A 20,610-nucleotide genomic window follows, 5' to 3' on the forward strand; every position below is an offset into this window, starting at 1 on the left:
ATTTTGAGAGTGTTGCTCAAGATTTCCGTTCTCTGTGGAATCTCTTGTGTTTGTGGTTGACTGTGTCTTTAGTGAGGCGGGTCTTCTCCCGGTGCTGGGAGAGTGGGACTGGCCTCCCTGGGTGTCAGGAGAGTGGGTTGGACCTTTCTGGTTGTCGGGGGAGAGGGGTTGGGTTTTTTCCCCGGCGTTTGGAGAGTGGGGCTGGTCTCTCCGCGTGTTGGGAGAGTCCGCTGGTCTTTTTCGGTGTTGGAGGAGCGAGGCTTGTTCCCTGCACCTGTTGAGACAGTGCACCGGTCGCGACCGACCACTAGCACAGCCGTCAGTCTCTCTCCAGCTACCGTGCGGCTCGGCTGCTCCGTCGGCAGTCTCGGCTGCTACAAGTTCCAGCTGCCGGGAGAGTTGGCTGGCACTCTAAAGAGCGGGAGCCAGTACAGTGGTCTGGGACATCGGCTTCATGCCCGTGGTCGCCGGAGAACAGGCGGGTTTCCGCAGGTGCCGGGATAGCGGTTTGGTTTTCTCCAGCTAGCGAGACTGCAGGCTGGTTTCTGCAGGGGCTGGAATAGGGAGCTGCGTTTCTCCCGCAATCGGGATAGCGGGCTCTGTCTCCACGATGGCATTATGAGCTGGCTTCCGAGTTTCTGTGGAAATAGTCGGAATATCAGCGTCTGTGAACGGGCGTTCGTTCCCGGGAGCTGCCCGCAGGACAGAGTTGTGGGTCCGAGCCCCCGCCCGGGCTGGGGGAGAGGGCAGAGCCATGGAACCCGAGCTGAATGAGACTGTCCCCGGTACCAATGAGACCCTGGTCAACGTGTTCGTCCAGCCCACATGGCAAGTGTGCCTTTGGGCAATCGCCTACTCGGTCATCGTGCTGACCGCGGTGTGCGGCAATGTGGTCGTCGTGTGGATCATTCTGGCGCACCGGCCGATGCGAACTGTCACCAACTACTTTCTGGTCAACCTGGCGGCAGCGGACGCTTCCATGGCTGCCTTCAACACCGCTTTCAACTTCATCTACGCCGTTCACAATGACTGGTACTTCGGTCTGCACTACTGCCGCTTCCAGAACTTTCTGCCCATCACAGCCGTCTTCGCCAGCATTTACTCAATGACTGCCATTGCCTTGGACAGGTAAGGGGAGTCTGCCCTCACGGGGGAGTAGACCGGGATGGACAGCGAGCTGTCCCTTGCGTGGGCAACAGACACAAAATGCTGGAGGGTCTCAGCTGGCCGGGAGGGGGATAAACAGTCGACGTTTTTGGACTGGAAAAGAAGCGGACCGAAGCAATTTTCAGTCCCGATGAAGGGTCTCGGTCCGAACCTTGCACTGTTTATTCTCCTCCGTCGATGCTGCCTGACCCCTTTGAGTTCCTCCAGCATTTTGTGTGTGTGTGTTGCTCAAGATTTCCAGCATCTCTGGAATTCGTCGGTGTTCCTTTCATGCACTCGGGTTCGTTTCAACTTCGGTTGCCTGGTGTTTAGTTCCTGAAATCGCTTTCCGTCTTTGTTTAAAGTGAAGAGATCACATTCTGTAATTCCACCTCAACAAGGACTTCCTTAATGATTTCTTATTTTGCTAGCCTCGCGGATTGGATTTCAGAGGGTGGAGATAGTCACGGTCATGAACAGAGTCGTGAGCCAGCTCGCAATCCCTTCGGCCCAACTCGTCAATGCTGACTACCTGTCCGCAGGTGTAAACGCCGTTTGGGCGGGTTCCTCGTTAGTTACTTTCGTGGGTTTCCATTTCCTTCATTTCAGTGAAATGATCTTCGTGAAGTGACCCCCGGTTATTCGGCGCGATTCAGCCGACGCCCCTGCAGCAAAGAAAATGCTCCGTTTTATGGAAATGATAGTAAGATTCTTGGCAAATAACAACGTCAGAACAGTAGCGGGTGAGCCGGTGAGTTCGGGCTTTAAAAGGGTTTACCGTAGCATGCCAGAGTTAGAATACAGGACACCCGAAGGTGCTGGTGTTCAGAATGGTCTGGCCATTCTGACACAGATATCACTGCTGTAGCAAGCGACAGGAAGGCAATGGTGTGGCGAGCTTCATTGCAAGAGGAAAGGAATAAGAAAGAACACATTTTACAACGATTATACAGCGCCTCAGTGAGATAGCAGCCGCGTCTGGGAAAGACAAGAAAGCGATCTAGCCGGTCTCTTCCTCTGAACCACCCGAACCTTCCTTGTCAGCTACCAGGGAGCAAACCCATTACAGTAAATCTCCCGTGGTCTTGGTCTGGCGGGTCTTCCAAACTATTGAGTGGTGTTAACGACCCAACACGTGCATTCTTTTTAGATATTGCTCGGCATTAAAACCACCATTCTAGTTCAGTGTGAAGGTGACGTTGGAAAATGCTGGGGCACTGACTCTCGCACTCCCTCTCAGCCCCTTTCGCTGCCACACCTCAGCTTGTACCTGGTGTTGTTTTACAAGCTCCTTCGAGTGTTTTGGTACAGCAGATCCAAACGGTTGTAGAGGTGGTATAGTGATGTTGTATATTTGGAGTTCTATAAGGCTTTAAAAACGATGCCGCATAATAGGCTTTAATTCTTTCGACATGTCAACTGGATCAAAATAGTACATTGGTGTGGATGCAATATTGGCCACTGGAATAGAGTGTTGGCAGTTGATTTTCAGATGAGAATATTTAGTGGTAGATAACTAGTACATCAATTTAAGTATTAATATGAAGTTTCAATGCTGTTCGCTTCTCCTTTAGCAATGAATTTAAAGGATTCAATTCTGTAGTTTTCCTGCAATACTACAATGTCTTCTCCCTGGCATCAACCCAAAAATCTCTTTGTACCTCTGCAGCTGAATCACAATCTGTATTATTTTAAGATTTAGAATACCGTTCCTCATTTTTTATGTATTCTATGCTTCATTATGTATAACTAAAGACCTTGTATGTTTCTATAATATTAATAGAAATATCAAATGCTGGGTTCAGCCGTCAGGCCAGGCAGCAGCTGTAGAAAGGGAAACGGAATGATATTTCAGGCTGAAGATCTTTTGTCAGACTTATTTTTATAAATGCTTCTGTAACAGGGGAGTGGCAGGTCATTTCCTTTGGTTGAAGGATTAAAGGTGTCGACTATTTTCCAAGCGGGAAGTGAATTCAGAAATCAGAGGCGCAAAGGGACTTGGGGAACGCTAATGCAGAATTTCCTAAAGGTTGACTTGCATGTTGAGAAGGTAATAAGGAAAACAAATGTAGTGTTAACATTCATATCAAGAGGACTAGAATATAAAACAAGAATGCATTGCTAAGGCTTTAAAAGGCATCGGTCAGACCGCCTTCGGAGTATTGTGAGCGGTTTCGGGCTCCCTATCTAAAAGATGTGCTGGCATTGGAGAGTGTCCAGAGAAGGTTCCCAAGAGTGATCCTAGGAATGAAAGGGTTAATGTATAGGCTCCATTTAATGGTTCTGGGCATGTACTTACTGGAATTTAGAAGAATGAAGGGGAATATCATTGAAACATCAAATATTGAAAGGCCTAGATAGAGTGAATGTGGAGAGGATGTTCCCAATAGTGGGAGAGTCTAGGATGAGAGGGAAAAGCCTCAGAATAGAAGGATGTCCTTCTAGGATAGAGATGAGGAGATGATGTTGTAAGCTTACAGATTGAAGGAATACTGCTGGTGACAATGGTGATACAGGGAGAGGTCTAAGCCCAAAGTGTAAGGAATAGCACTGATTGGTTCATGCCGTTTCTGCAACTACTTCTTATTGATAGTGAGGAACTACCCCTTTCATTCAACCAGCTTCTGCTTGGTTTTGGAGCATCATGAAACTTCAACAGAAGTTGGAAAGGAACGGTAAAACAAAAGCAGGAGGTGGGGAAAGCCGTGGTAGGCACGATGCTATTACAGCTGAGGGCATCGGAGCTTGGGGTTCAAACCTGGCACCCTCTGTAAGCAAGTTTGTATGTTCCTTCCTGTGGGTGCACGTGTTTCCTTAAGGTGCTCTGGTTTTCTCCAAAGTCTTACCGTTAGTAGGTTCATTGTAAATTATCCTGTGATTAGGCTAGGGTTAAATTGGTGGATTGCTAATCAGTACGGCTCAAAGGGCCAGTAGGGTCTATTCCTCACTGTATCTCGAAATAAACAAATAATTCTATAATAATCTCTACAACATTTGTGTTGACGGCTGCGCTTATTTAACCAATGCCTCTGTTTGCAAGGTCCACAGATTGTTTGGGAATTTCACTGAGGGTGATGGTGGAAGAGTGAAATTACTAAATTAAACATTCTAAGAAAAGTATGGCAAGGTGGTTAATTTATGTCACCTGTTACAATTGCAACCTAATGAAAATTACTGGGATTCCTGATGCCTGCATTTAAAGTGAGTGTCCGTAGGTTGACGAGCTGGAGTCTGTGCAGATCCAACCAGTGCAAAACAGCACAGGAGAGATTGCTACTGACTCCATGAGGTGGTCACACCTCCCTGAGATTAAGGACTGTAGGGAGTCAATAGGGATAGGAGGAAATGACTAAATGTAGTTACAGGGGAACTGGAAGGTAGATTTACAGGAATTTTAGTCCTTCCACACTGGGTTTGTTCTACTGGAGTGCCAAAGACTGAAGGGTGCCCTACTAGAGGTTTATAAAAATTATGAGGAGCCCAGCAGATTAATTGGGCTAATGGACAAAGGAATGGCAAAGCAAGAATAGCAATGTGTGCTGTATGGAAAGTGGAGAGAGCTTAGGTGAATATAGCCAGGTGAAGAACACAGCATATTTAATACAATGCAGAAAAATGAGTCATCCCACTTCAGGAGAAATAAGCTTAAAGCTTGGGTGTTTTGTAAATGAAATGGGTTGTATATGTTCATGTTCAATGGGATATAGGTGTCATTGTGTATGAACTACTGGAAGTTAGCATTCATGTTCAGCAAGCGTGTGGTCTGTTGGGCTTCTTTGCAGGTGGATTTGACAGCAAGAGTAAAGATTCCTCTATCCAATTGTATATCAGCTTGGTGGGGTCACCTCCAGAATGTAATGCAATAGAAGGAACGTAGGGACAGTTCACCGGGCTGATTGATTGGTTTGTGGTGAGTGATGAGGCAGACTGGATCAAAACTCCCTGTAGTTTGGTCATAAAGTCACAGTATTACAGCAGTGAGACACGCTGTCAGTCCACATGTCCATTTCCAACCTGAGATACCTAATACACTAGTTCCTTACATTTGATCCCTATCCCTCTGTATCTTTTCTGTTCCTGCACCTGTCCAAATGCTTTTTAAATGTTGTAATAGTATGCATATCCATCAGCTCCTCTGGCAGCTTGTTCTATTCATCTCTCTCCCTCCCTCTCCCTCCCTCCTCTCCTCCTCTCCCCCTCCCCCTCTCCCCCTCTCCCCCTCCCTCTCTCCCCTCCTCCCTCTTCCCCCCCATGATCTGCTTTTGATAACTCTTCTCTCATTTTAAATTTATGTCCTTTAGTTTTAGACTCTCTAAATCTTTAGAAAAGACTCTAACTCTCTACCCTGTTTATGTCTGTCATAACTTTATAAACATCTATAAATTCACCACTCAGCTTCCAGCTCTGCGGTTGGAACAATCCCAGCCTAGGCAATCTCTCTTTTTAACTTAAAGTCCTCCATTCCAGGCAACAACTTGTGAATCTCTTCTGTACTTGTTCAAGCACTACCACATCCTTTCTGAAGTGTGACCCAAGCAATGTTCTGTACAGCACTGGCATAATGTGCCAACTCTCATACTCAATACCTCGGCCTATGAAGGCAAGCAAATGAAATTGGCCAGGTCCCAGACACTGGTGAGTAGCTAATGGTGTTCCTTTCTACAAGAAGAGAAGTAACATTAATGCTGGACTTTGTAGACTGGTGAGTGTGATGTCAGTGTTAAGGATTGGAGAGGATTTATGAACACTTGGAAAACCATGGCCTAATTGAGGATAGTCAGTGTGGCTTTGTGCAGAGCAAGTCACTCGACTTTGAGTTTTTAGAGGTGATGAGGGTGATCGATAAAGCTAGAGCTGTGGATGTTGTCTACATGGATGTTAGTAGGTGTTTAGAAAAGTCCCTCATTGGTGACTCATCCAGAAACTTAAGATGCATGGAATCAAAGGTGAGTTGGTGTTTGAGTTCATATTTGTCTTGCCCATACAGGACAGAGTTTAGAGGTCGATGGGTCTTACTTTGGCAGGAAGATTATGATTGGTGGTGTTCCTCAGGGATCTGTTCTGGGATCTATATATGTCTAGAATGGAAATGTCGATGGGTGGGTTAGTAAGTTTGCAGCTGATACAAGTATTGGTGACATTGTGGATAGTGTAAAAGATTGCCAGAGGATAAGTGGGATGTAGATCATTTGCAGAAATGGGCAGAGAAATGGCTGACGGAATTTAATCCAGACAAGTGAGGGATGCTGCATTTGGGAGATCCAAAATAAAGGGGCAGTGCATTTTTAATGGCAGGACCACTAGAAGTGTTTAATGTACAGAGACATCTTGGGATCTAGCTCCATCGCTCCCTGACAGTGGCTGCAGAGGCTGACAGGGCAGTTAGAAGGCAAACTCACTTTTGTTAGTCAAATCACTGATCTGAAGAGTCAGGAAGTTATGCTTTATATAACTCGCAAACAAGCACATGAGTTTGCAGAGATTGGAGGGATACCGATCATATGCAGGAAGTGGGAATTAGTTTAGTTAGACTTCATTTGATTAATTGATTCAGCAAAACATTGTGTCTGAAGTGCTATACTGTTCTAAGTGACTTCTTGACTATCCTATACACTTGTGTAACCAATTTCAGGTAGTAATGAACTTGCACCCTGAAGTCTCTCTGTACATCAAAGCTTCTAACATCTCTACTGTTTACTGCCATGTCTGACAACCCAAACTGCATTACATCACGCTTCTTTGGATTAACTTTCTGTGCTACCACAAATGACTTTCCAGGTGATCTATGTCCTTCAGTATCCTTTCGCAACCTTCTTTACTATCTTCTATTTAGTTATCAGGTCACAGACACTCTCATTCAAATCATGTATACATCTACGACAAACAACAAAGATCTGAACTCCAATCCCTAATGTACACCATTGGTTACAGACTCCCAGTCAGTAAAACAAGTCTTATTCTTTGCCTCCTTTCACCAAACCAATTTTGGACCTAGTTTGCCAAAACTCCATGGATCCATGGAACTTTCTGGACCAACTGACCATGCAGGAACTTGTCAAAAGTCTTGTTAAAGTCATCTAGTGTGGAAACAGACCCTTTGGCCAAAGTCTTCCGTGCTGACCAATGCACCCAAGGATAGGATTAAATGATTGATGAGTGATCTTATTGAAGTGTCCAAACTCCATTAGGGGCCTAACGAAGTTGATGCAGGGATGATATTTCCCTTATTTGTTGTATGTCAGACAGACAGACAGACAGACATACTTTATTGATCCCGAGGGAAATTGAGTTTTGTTACAGTCGCACCAACCAAGAATAGTGAAGAAATATAGCAAGATAAAACCGTAAATAATTAAATAATAATAAGTTAATAATGCCAAGCGGAAATAAGTCCAGGACCAGCCTATTGGCTCAGGGTGTCTGACACTCTGAGGGAGGAATTGTAAAGTTTCATGGCCACAGGTAGGAATGACTTCCTATGACGCTCAGTGTTGCATCTCGGTGGAATGAGTCTCTGGCTGAATGTACTCCTGTGCCTAACCAGCGCATTATGGAGTGAATGGGAGACATTGTCCAAGATGGCATGCAACTTGGACAGCATCTTCTTTTCAGACACCACCGTCAGAGAGTCCAGTTCCACCCCCACAACATCACTGGCCTTACGAATGAGTTTGTTGATTCTGTTGGTGTCTGCTACCCTCAGCCTGCTGCCCCAGCACACAACAGCAAACATGATAGCACTGGCCACCACAGCCTCATAGAACATCCTCAGCATCGTCCAGCAGATGTTAAAGGACCTCAGTCTCCTCAGGACATAGAGACGGCTCTGACCCTTCTTGTAGACAGCCTCAGTGTTCTTTGACCAGTCCAGTTTATTGTCCTTTCGTATTCCCAGGTATTTGTAATCCTCCACTAGGTCCACACTGACCCCTTGAATGGAAGCAGGGGTCACTGGTGTCTTAGCCCTCCTCAGGTCCACCACCAGCTCCTTAATCTTTTTCACATTAAGCTGTGGATGATTCTGCTCACACCATGTGACAGCATGACCTTAGCCCTCCTCAGGTCCACCACCAGCTCCTTAATCTTTTTCACATTAAGCTGTGGATGATTCTGCTCACACCATGTGACAGCATGACCTTAGCCCTCCTCAGGTCCACCACCAGCTCCTTAATCTTTTTCACATTAAGCTGCAGATGATTCTGCTCACACCATGTGACAAAGTTTCCCACCGTAGCCCTGTACTCAGCCTCATCTCCTTTGCTGACGCATCCAACTATGGCAGAGTCATCAGAAAACTCTGATGACTCAGAATGTCGTAAGGAGATTTAGAGGTGGGGAGGAATGGGGTGTTTGCAGTCCCAAAATAAGGGGTCAGTGCATTCAGGATGGCGAATCTTTGGAATTCTCTACCAAGGGAATCAATGGATTTGGGGTTAGGTCTGGGAAATGACCACCAAAGGATCAGCCATAGTTTTATTGAATGGTAGAACAAGCAAGAAGGGCTGAATGGCAAGCACAATATTCAAGGAAAGTGGATAAACAAGTAAACAATAAAGGAACGTAGAAGATAGAACATTACAGCACAGTGGAGGCCCTTCAGCCACAATGTTGTGCTAACCTCGTAACCTACTCTAATTTCTTTTAATCTACTCTAGCAAGCTTATTTAAGGTTTAGGAAGCAAGGATCAGACAAGGCTCTAGACAGGAAGGAGCTGAAGAATGGAATGGGAATGGAGGGAAGGAATGGAAGAAAATGTTGGTTGATTAATGAATTCAGCTAACCCAGGCCATGTTCTTTTCTCACTGCTGCCATCAGGAAGAAGGTACAGGAGCCTCAGGACTCACACCACCAGGGTTCAGGGACAGTTATTACCCCTCAACCATCAGGCTCTTGAACAAAAGGGGCTAACTGTACTCAACTGCCCATTCATTGAGATGTTCCCACAACCTATGAACTCACTTTAAGGACTCTTTTATCTGTTATTTCATGTTCTTGTTGGTTATTTATACTTGCATTCGCGTTTGTTGTCTCCTGGTTGATCTTTAATTGATCCTGTTATAGTTACTGTTCTATAGATTTGCTGAGTATGCTCATAGGAAAATGAATCTCAGCGTTGTACATGGTAACATACATATACTCTGATAATAAACTTTTCACTTTGAAGCGAGGTGAGAATAGTTAATTTGGATCATAAGTCTGATGAAGAAGCCTGTTTCTGTGGTGTGCAGTCTCTGCATTAGTGAACTGTGGATAGTAATATGCACGAGGAAGAAATGTTATGTAACTCTTGTTCTGCTTCTCTGTACAGGTACATTGCCATCATCTACCCCCTGAAGCCGAGACTTTCATCCAGCTCAACGAAGATAGTGATTGTCGTCATTTGGCTCCTGGCTCTGGCCCTAGCATTCCCACAGTGTTTCTATGCTCAGTTAGAGTACTTGGGCAACAGAGTCATCTGTATAGTGGACTGGCCTGGAGACATTGGAGGACAACATCAACTGGCGTAAGAACCTGTTTATCAGCTTCCCGTGCTTCTGTTACAATGCCACTTGTGAAATTGAGGATTATCTTCCAAAGTTAATTTCCACAGGCGAATAAACTCTTCTCAGGCTTCCACCTGGTATAGGTATCAATTATAACCGACATTTCAATGACAAACTCTGCCATCTTCTTCAAGGATGATGCCTGGCATGTCTAGCCCAGTGGTATTTATAGTCCATCCCTTCTATTGATTAGTCCTCATCCAATCAGGTTTCTGCTCTCCCACTTTGTTTACAATCGAATTCCAGTTCTTACTTAGAGCGAGACCTTCATTTTTATTAATATTCTTTTTCTCTAGTTTTATTTCAATGGCTTCCTTTACCAGGTGGTCCCAAAAGCCATTGGAGTGGCGCAGAAGTTTTCCATGGGTTCAGAGGAAAAGAATTGCTGCAAATCTGTTTACAGATTTCATTTTAGAATAAATGCTTTCAATGTAAAGCACTTATGCCCCTGATTTTAGATTTAGTGGGGAAAACTTTTGAAGATATTAGAGCAGATAACTTTAGAATTTAAAAACGAACAGATGCTGTAAGTTTAAATAGAAACAGAAAATGCTAAATACTATCAACAGGACAGACAACACCAATGTAAAGGGAAACATAGTTGTTGATTCAGATTGAAAAGCCTAAATCAGAACTGCGAAGAAGCCAAAAGGATCTGTCATTCTCCATAATTTCCTCCATTTCCAAATGGACTCTACCAATAACAATATCTTTTCCAATTCCCCTCTGTGCTTTTCATAGGGATCGCTCCCTATGTGACTCCCTTGTCCACTGGTCTCTCCCAACTGCTCTCCATCCTGGCATTCCTCCCTGCAAGCGGGACACCTCCTCATCACCACTGTTCAGGACCCCAAACTGCCCTTCCAGGCGAGGCAATTCTTCACCGGCAAGTCTGTTGTAATTACCTACACTATTGAGTGTTTCCAATGTGGCCTCTCCTATATCTGTGATACCTGGTGTAGACTGGGGGCAGCTTTGACAAGTATCAGTGGTTACACACTTCAGTTCCACTTCCCTTTATTCTGACACACGTCCATGGCCTCCTGTATGGCCAAACTCAGGTTGGAGGAGCATCACCTCATATTCTGTTTGTGTTGCCTCCAACCTGTTGGCATGAACATCAACTTTATTTTTTTAAATTTTACTCTCCAACTTCCAGTAATTCCTTTCTCCTCCCTCCTCTCTTTTCCCGTTCTTCATCTGGTTACCCTCTCATCCAAATCTTCTCACCATCCCCTCTGGTTCCCCTCCTCTTTAGCTTTCTCCTGTGGTCCACTGTCCTCTCCTATTAGATTCTTTCTACTTCAGCTCCTTTCCTCTTACACCTATCACCTCCTAGCTTCTTACTTCATCCTCCCTTCCCTACCCCCTTACCTTGCCTGGTCTCACCTATAAGCTGGCAAACTGCACTCCAACCCCCATCTGCTTCTTCTGGTTTCTGCCCCCTTAATTTCCAGTCCCAATGAAGGGCCTCAGCACAAAACATCGACTGTTTATTCCCCTGCTGACCTACCGAGCTCCTCCAGCGTTTTGAGTGTGGTTACGACAGAAGCAGGGAGTTGGGGTGCGCTGGTGGAGAATGTCTCTGATAGAGTAAAACGAAGGTGATAATGGTGATAAGCTATAGACAAATGTTGTAGCCCGGGGAAAAGTACACACTCAGGACAACTAGTTTTTCGGGTTTTAATTCCTTTATCTGTTTTAGATGTTTAAGTGCCATAAGAGGGTCTTAAAACAAAACGAACGACCTTTACAATCAGGTCTGCCGTTTAACCTTTGATACATCCACTGGTGTCTCGGCCAATTGTGTATGCAGTATAAAAATACAAAGAAAATCGCACAAAACTAATACAGTACTAATATGGTAGTGGCAATTTTGGCCGGTGAGGAACTTTGCAAGCCACGCTATCCAGCGTCGAGTTCTTTACTCGTGAAAATCTTTCCTCACCATGCCTAGCACCTCCGGGAGAACTTGATTCCACCGCCCCACCAGCTTCGGCAAAATGGTCTCCCCGCTATCCCGCACGTGCGTAATGACGTCACCATCTCCACTTAACGGCACAGACACCTATTCTAGCATAATCCGGATGAATGCCTAAGTACACTTTTAACGATACTGAATAAGATTCAATGGTCACCCAGTTACACAAGGTTGCCTGGCCCTCAGGTGATGCTGAGGGAGGAGGTGTGTACAACAGAGGAGTGGGCTGGGAAATGGAGATGGGTGGGTGGGGGGGGAGGAGCGGGCAAGGCAAACAATCACAGAGAGAGCTGTTTCTGCAGAAAGCGTGGAGAGGATAAGATGCGATTTGTGGTGGGATCACATAGCAACTGGTAGAGATGACCAAGGATGTGAGGATGTGGATGTTTGTGGGTGAAAGGTGAAGACCGAGGGATGTCTATCTCTGTCCTATCTGAGGAGAGGTGGGTGGGAGGAAATGTGAGCAGGCTCCATCTGTTTTGGTAGAGGCAAAGCCATGTTACCTGAAACAGGACGACATTTCAGAAGGAGAAAGGAGATGGAGTGGAAAGAGATGTAGTGGAGCTAGTTATGGGAGTCAGTGGGTTTATGGTAGATAATAGTGGATAGGTCATCTCCTGAGATGGAAACCAGGAGATCTGGAGAGAAGAGTCAGAAATGGCCCAGAGGGATTTGAAGGCAGAATGGAAGTTAGCAGCAAAGTTGGTAAAATGGGAACAGCAGTAACCTGGTTATTGACTTTGCAGAAGAAGGGTTGAGGAGGGATGTCAGGGTAAGACTGTAACAAGGACTATTAACGTAGTCAATGAAATGACAAGAGTAGCTGGGATCTATCCGGGTTCCCATGGCCACACCTTTAAAATGGGAAGAATCAAAAGATAAGTTGTTAAGGCCCTTTGTATAAACTTCTTTTCCCCAAGCTTTTACCATTTAAAATGTACCTGCTTTCTTCTTTTGGACCCCAGAACCAATGACCATGTTTCCATTTTCCACACTTGTTCAACTTGTCTATATTTGCCTGAAACCTATTTAAGTTCTCTCTCTAACTCACAATTCAATCGAGTTTTGTAACATCAACAAGCTTAAAAGTGAATCCAAATCAGAATCAGGTTTAATATTATTGGCAAACTGAATGTCATGAAATTTGTTGTTTTGTGGCAACAGTACATTGCAATACATAATAACAAACTATAAATTACAATAAGACATATATATGATACATACATATACACCTATATATATATATATATGAATTAGCAAAAAAGAAATTCCATGTCACATGCCAGTGATAATAAACCTGATTCTGAAAAAACAAAAGTAGAAAATGAGAAAAAACAAAATAGAAAGGAAAGAAACATTTAATTGACATTTAATCCCACTGAATAATTGGAATTAAGAACAAATCGGTACACTGAGATACCCCTGTAATCTGAACCAGCTAATCTGAGAAAGGTCCATTTATCACCACTCAAGTCAAGTCAGGTTTCCTGTCATTTAACTATATACATTTATATAGAGACGAGACGTTTCTCCAAACCAGGGTGTAACGCACAGCATTACAAATAACACACGTATCACATGATAACTCATAAAGGTGAGGATAAAATCTACAGATGAATTACACATAGGTAATAAACTAAAGTGCATTAATATTAAAGATTGTAGTGTATGGAACAGATTAACCTGTGAGACTTCGAATGCAATGCAGCAGGGAGTTCAGAACCTAATGGCCTGAGTGAAGAACCTGTTTCCCATCCTGACCGTTCTGGTTTTATGCAGATTAGTCTCCTACCTGTTGGTAGAAAGTCAAAGAAGATGCTGGATGGATGGGTGGGTGGGATCCTTAATAATACTAAGGGCCCTGCGTATGCAGCGCTCCTGGTAAATGTCCCGATGGATGGTAGAGAAACTCCAATTCTGCTCTCAGCTGTTCTCACAGTCCTTTGTAGGGATTCTTTGCTTTCTGTCTGTTAACTCATTCTCAAACCATACAATTATTTTGTCTCTAATTCCATGAGCACTGATTTTGCTGACCCGTGTATTACTCGGGACCCAACTGAAGGCCTTCTGAAAATTTAGCTACGTCCACTGGTTCCTCCTTCTCAGTTCAGCTTGTCAACTTCCTGAGGATCAGTTTAACAGGAATTCTAGGTGTGCACATGACTCAGCCTCAATCTCAGAGGTTTGCTGATACCCAAGTCTGCATTAGAAACATAGAAATGTAGAAAACCTACAGCACAGTACAGGCCCTTCGGCCCACAAAGTTGTGCCGAACATGTCCCTACCTTAGAAATTACTAGGCTAACCTATAGCCCTCTATTTTTCTAAGCTCCATGTACCTATCCAAAAGTCTCTTAAAAGACCCTATCATATCTGCCTTCACCACCGTTGCCAGCAGCCCATTCCATGCACTCACCACTCTCTGTGTAAAAACTTACCCCTGACATTATTGTTATATATGATGGTAATTCCTTTGGATTTTCAGAGACTATTTCCACAGTATAACAATCTTGCATATTTCTATGTTCTATAGATAGGTACATGGAGCATAGATGAATAGAGGGCTATGCGGTAGGCAGTTTCTAGAGTAAATTACATGGTCAGTACAACATTGTGGGCCGAAGGGCCTGTAATGTACTGTAGATTTCTGCGTTCTATGTTCTATACCCTTTGAAATGTTAAGCCCTGTGTGCCATGTGCACTTTATCTATGAGTCCATACAGAAACAGATCTCTCAGTGTGTGATCCAGAAATGCACCAAAGTTTCAATACTGCCTAACTATATCATCTTTGAATCTCTCCTGATTTCTGAATATGGGTTCGAAACTTACAACCTACTAATGGTATTGGGCTGAAATGATTTTGTAATTTCCTTAGAACTATATTAACTGGGAGAACAAATGTTCCAAGGGATTCAAGTAAGTTTGTCTGCATCACATATGAACAAAACTGCCTTCTTGTGTCTGATTCTAGACACCTGTTGCCCATCATTTCTATGTGTTATTCATCTAAAATAAAATTCCATTGCTTTAACATACTGTACAAATTTACAGGCTCTGGATCCTTGTCAAAACTACTGAAATTTCTGATACAACTGGCCTATAATTGACGTACTACGTTCTATCTACAACTTTATCAGTTACTAGGCTTGCCTGTTCATTTCCAATCAATTCTGCGGGTGCTGTATTTGACACTTTCTTTTAATCTGCACCTCAGACATGCTGGGATTAAACATAAACTTCACAGACAGACCCCGCTAATAAAACCACAATTTATTGGCAAAATAATAAAACCTTTCTCAATGATTTTGTCATTTTAAGAGCTGTGAGTATTTGTTCTCCTCATCTCCAGGATGTGTGCTTAGTGAGTTACCCTCTAATTCTGTGGCAGAATGTACAAAGTTGAATCAATGAAACCCGTGCGTGAGAGTTTTTAAAGTGGAGACAGTTCCACTCTCTCGACCTCACAAGACTGGGTCAGGTCGTACTAACAAGCGTCACAAACTGGGGTCTTCCTTGTTTGCAGTGGACGACCATGACGTCTTCTGCGCCTTGTCAAGCCCTTCGATCTCCATTGAGTGTTGCAGTTCCTCCTTCCTGGCTGTTGGATCTCACTGTAGATCTCATCCGCCCAGTCCACCAGAGCTGATTTTGTGTGCTAGGACAGGCATAAGACCATAAGATATAGGAGCAGAATTAGGCCATTTGGCCCATCAAGTCTGCTGTGCCATTTCATCATGGCTGATCCAATTTCCCTCTCAGCCATGATATCCCGCCTTCTCCCTGTATTCTTTAATGCCCTCCCTGACTAATCAAGAACCTATCAACCTCTGCCTTAAATACTTAGGCCTCCGCAGCCGCCTGTGGCAATGAATTCCTCAGATTCACCACTCTCTCCAAAGAAATGCCTCCTCATCTCCATTCTAAGAGAATGTCCCTCTATTCTGAGGCAGTGTCCTCTGATCTTAGATTCCCCCACCAAAGGAATCATCTTCACCACATCCATTCTAGCGAGGCCTTTGAACATTTGATAGGTTTCAACAAGGTCACCCCTCATTCTTCAGAATTCCAGTGGGTAGAGGTACAGAGCTCCTCAATCTTTGAACCCTCTCCAATGTCAGCACATGAACAAGACATGGAGCGTTGAGAGAAAGTTTATACAAATTATTCAAAAATCTTTACTGACAGTTTATGAACCCTTTACGTTGTTGTGTCCCAGATAAGAATAATGCATGGGATTCAACCCTTAGATTGTTGATGGCCTTAAAGTAATAATCATTTTTTGCTGCCAATATGGATGTGAACTTCCCTCCATTGAGAACATTTATAGCAGCAGGTGCATAAAGAAGGCATGGAAGATCATCGGGGGCACCAGCCACCCCAACCATAAGCTGTTTCTGCTGCTTCTTCCTGGCAAACGGTACCACAGCATTAACGCCAGGACCTACAGGCTACAGGACAGCATCTTCCTACAAGCCATTAGACTAATAAATTCAAACGACTATACGTTGTGATAGAGTCATAACGCAAAGATTTTTACTCTCTCACATTGTGGGATGGATGTAAGATTTAAATAAATTCAAATTACACAGACGGCAGTGAGAGCACAGGCCTGAGTGGAAAGTATCTGGTAAATTAGATTCCACATTTCCTACCTTTCAGCCAGTTTCTTATCCATTTTCAGAATTCACTCTCAAACCACAAAGTTTTGACTTTATGTAATGGGCAAATCTTTTCTGGAATAGATTTGTCACCATCATTGATGATTGTGTATTGCAGGTACCAGCTGGTGGTGATAGCTTTGATTTACCTGATGCCATTAACAGTGATGGGAGTCACCTACACAAAGGTGGGATTAACACTATGGGCCAGTGAAATACCTGGAGACTCAACAGAGAGGTATCATGAGCAGCTGAAAGCAAAACGAAAGGTTTGTTGCAAAACCCATAACTTGTTTATAGAAGATGAATATTGTATAGTGTTATTTAACCAGACATAAGAGTCTTTGTTCTGCCATGGGCTCACAAGATTGGGGCAATGCAAAATTGTCATGGTTTATTTAACCTGATCTCTAAGCTGTTACAAGTTAATTGCATTTGATTGTGGGCTTAAGGAGAAGCATTCCTGCTAAGGTTCTCTGAATATTATCTCTCACAGCGAGAGATTAGGAAAGGGTGGTGAATAGCTTACTGGCATCACAAAACCCAACCGATCTAACCAAAGGATGCATTTGTTGTCGTGGAATGTATTCACTATCATTTCCAACTTGAAAAGATATTTAGTTGTACACCTCTGTGTGGCACCTAGAACATGGAGTTGCTTCACATATTTATCTTGCAGGAGGATTCACTGTACCTTTGCTATAAACTGCTTTAATTTCACATATGAGTCTGTTTCCTCCAGTTCATACAGGCATTTTAAATAACCTCTCAATTGCTTGTACTGTTTGAATAAACACTGCTGAGTAAATAGATTTTGTTTACAGTGAAATGGATGACTTGCCTAAAGTCCTTCCCACCTTCCAACTCAATGGCTGAGTACCATTAATAAACAACTTGTGCCTGATTTTCCTTTTGAACAGTGGGGCAGCTGATCAGCTCACAACAACTTCACCCCCAGCAATGTTTACATATTGATAACTCTCTGTACTGGGAATCATTGCTGATAACACCAACTATCTACTTTGGTAAACTATGCTCTGAATGACCACTGAATCTGTTTTGATCATCTCCGCTGACTTAAAAGGAACCAAATTTCAGGAACAGACTTCTCAATTTTTTTAGGAGGATGGTATTGTAAGTTTTCGCAAACAAAAATGGCAGAGGCGTTTTATGTTTAAGAAAAAAACATTTATTGTACTCCAAACACTGAACTCAAAGCGCGGTAAAAGTACTTTACATAATTACGTCATCATGGCAGACCAGCTTCTTAAAGTGAGCCCCAACTGAAGGTCGGAGGCTGTGAATTATGTACGTTTCCATCAATTACATTACCCTACACAGACCCCCCACCCCCCACGGGATTCACTAAGGCCACATGGTGAGCCTGTCCAGAACTAAGATGAGCCACCTGGCTTGGGTCCTGCCTTCCATGGGTGGAGGAACAGCAGACACCTCTGCTTCATCCAGAGGTGTGTTGACGTGCTCGTAGTCATGGCGTGATGGCGGGGGCAGGGTAGTGGGATCATCCAAATCTTGGTGGGCTGGGTTAAGCTGACCTACTGAAATACATTCAGGTTTACCCCTCTTATCTATGATAAAAGTCTTTTCCCTCCATCCCAAAACGAGGAACGGGCCAACATGAGGGGGCCTAAGGGGATGTTGGTGTGTATCATGGCAGAGAAAAACAAACGAGGTGGGATGTAGGACAACAGGAGCCCAAGGATGCTGTACACCCCGATGGGAGGTAGGAATAGGTGAAATGGAATTGAATTTACTGAGGGGGGTGGAATGCTGTTGAGAGGCCGACCAGGCAGTTGTGCCATAGGGAATAAAATCCCCTGGCACTCTTACCAGCTGCCCATATACCAACTCAACTATGGGTGACTGCAGGTCCTCTTTTGGAGCTGTTCTGAGCCCCAGCAGGACCCACGGGAGACAACCATTGTGTGGCCATTAGGGAGCCCTCAGAGCAGCCTTTCAGGGGTGGTGAAACCACTCACATAGGCCATTGGACTGTGGGTGATACACCGTGGTGTGATGTAGCCTAAAGTCAAGGTCCTGGGGCATCGCAGCCCAGAGGTCTGATATAAAATGCGGTCAGAGAAAATATCAGATAGACTGCCAAACCCAGCAATCTGGGTGCTGATGAATGCCGGAGCCGAGTCTGCGGCCATCATGATGCTAAAGGGACAAAGTCTGGCCACCTGGTGGTACGGTCCACCCTGGTAAGGAGGGGAGTGAAACTGCGGCAGGGAGGAGGAGGACCAACAAGGTCCACCATGACATGGCAAACCGTCACTCAGTGACCTCATAAGGTGCCAATGGCGCCTGGACATATCATGCCCATGCCCGCTGGCACTCCAAAGAGGCTGCAGTTCAGTCACACATGTCCTTTCTAAGGATGTCCCAAACAAACTTCAGTGCTACCAGATTCTGTGAAGCCTTCTGCCCCGGATGCGAGAGGCCATGTATGGAGTCAAAAATGTCCGCCTCCAGTTTGCAAGCACTATGGGACGAGGGCGGCTGGTTGAGACATCACACAGGAGAGAAACCCCAGCTTCCCCAAACTTAATGTCAGCCAACCGCAGAGCCATTACTGCTGTTCGGTAAGCCAGGACCTCTGGGTCAGTAACTTGGTTGGCTGCCATGTTGGTATAGTCAATGCCTGTATGTATGGTCTCAATGGCTGGCCATGAGAGGCAATCAGTCATGGCATTATTTCCCCCCTTGATCAGTTGTGAACTTTGACGCTTAGGCCAGTTGGCATTGCTGCTGTGCAGACCAAGGGGCTGATATTTTGGACATCGTGCACACGAGGGGTTTGTGCAGTGAATGCAGTGAAATGGTGATCCTCCAGAAGAAAATGAAAATGGCGGCAGCCGGATAGAGAGCAGGAAGCTCACAGTCAAGCCTTTTGGGAGGACGGAACTGCCAGCTGAACAACACGAGCGGCTGCCACACGCTTCCAACCTACTGTCCATGCACAGCACCCACAGCGTAGTCTGAAGTGTCTGCAGTAACGGCTGTAGGTGTGTTGGAGAACAGGTGCACCAGTGGTGTGGCATCGGAAAGAGCTTGTTTGATATCATCAAATGCTCTGGTCATATCCGCTGACCAATCATGCACGTGATTAGGGGTATTGCCTTTAAGCACACTATACAGGGGGGGGCCATAAGATCAGCAGCTCGTGGAATGAAGTGGTGATAGAAATTCACCATGCCTAAAATCTCCTGCCATTTTTTACTAGTGCAGCGTGGTGGGAAATCCATAATAGCAGCTACTTTAGATGGGAGGGATTTTGCACCTTCTGCGGAGATGTGATGAAAGTCAATGGTTGACAGCCCAAACTGGCATTTATCAGGGTTAATAATCAACCCATGTTGGCTTAAGTGCTCAAAGTGTGCGGAGGTGAGATACGTGTTCAGATTTGGATGCACTGGCGACAAGTGTATCATCCAGGTAAACAAAAAGAAATCTAAGTTGTAATACAGAGGCCACCAGCCGTTGGAACGTCTGTGCTGCATTTTTCAGCCCAACAGCATGTGCAGGACCTCAGAGACAAAACAGGGTTACCACAACCATTTTGGGAATGTCCTCCAAGCACACAGGCACCTGAAAAGAACCTCTAACCAGACAGACTTCAGAAAAAACTAACTTTCCAGTGAAACATGCTGAAAAATCTTGAATGTGTGGGATTGGGGAAGGATCGAAGGTGGGGGCCTTGTTAAGGTGTCGGTATTGGATTTAGGGACCATATGGAGGGGCAAAGCCAGGGGCTATCGACTAGCATCAATGCCATGTTGGCTAACTCAGCCTTCATGGTTGGCAGCTTTTCTGGGTCTAGTCTATGCAGGCATGGACAGGCAGGCCAGTTGCAGAAATGTGATGTTTGATCCCATATTTTGTGACTGCAGTGAAGAACGTGTGCTTGGTGAGGTTTGGGAATTTGCCCAAAGGTTGAGTAAGCACATGCAGTGGAGCAGGTGCTCGACAGTGTCATTGTGGGGGAACTTGCTGGGGGAGCAGGGTAACGACCCAAAGTCCTTGACATCCACAAGCTTGGTGGCTTAAAATCAACTAATAGTCCTTGGGCACACAGGAAGTCTGCACTGAGCAGGGGTCTGGCCGCTTTAGCCAGGACGAATTCCCATGTGTAACGTCACCCACTGAAGCAGAGTGTCACCCATCGTGTCCTGTAGATCTGGATCCTGCTGCCATTGGCCACCTCCAGTGAGGTTTCATTGCTCTTTGGCTTCCCATCAATAGGAGATGCTGGCAT

General features: G+C 44.8%; 1 protein-coding gene across 2 annotated transcripts in view; it reads left to right on the forward strand.

Annotated features, from left to right (window-relative positions):
• Window positions 1-419: 419 nt before the first annotated feature.
• The window catches only part of tacr2 (tachykinin receptor 2), a 75,200-nt gene continuing 55,009 nt past the window's right edge, over window positions 420-20,610 (forward strand). For both annotated transcript variants that reach the window (XM_059948029.1, XM_059948030.1), the window contains exons 1-3: window positions 420-1,128; window positions 9,456-9,650; window positions 16,450-16,600. In XM_059948029.1, coding sequence (XP_059804012.1) covers window positions 755-1,128; window positions 9,456-9,650; window positions 16,450-16,600 — 720 coding nt within the window. In that variant the 5' untranslated portion in view covers window positions 420-754. The remainder of the gene's footprint in view (window positions 1,129-9,455; window positions 9,651-16,449; window positions 16,601-20,610) is intronic.

Source organism: Hypanus sabinus, chromosome 22 (assembly GCF_030144855.1).
Source record: "Hypanus sabinus isolate sHypSab1 chromosome 22, sHypSab1.hap1, whole genome shotgun sequence".
NCBI lineage: Eukaryota > Metazoa > Chordata > Chondrichthyes > Myliobatiformes > Dasyatidae > Hypanus > Hypanus sabinus.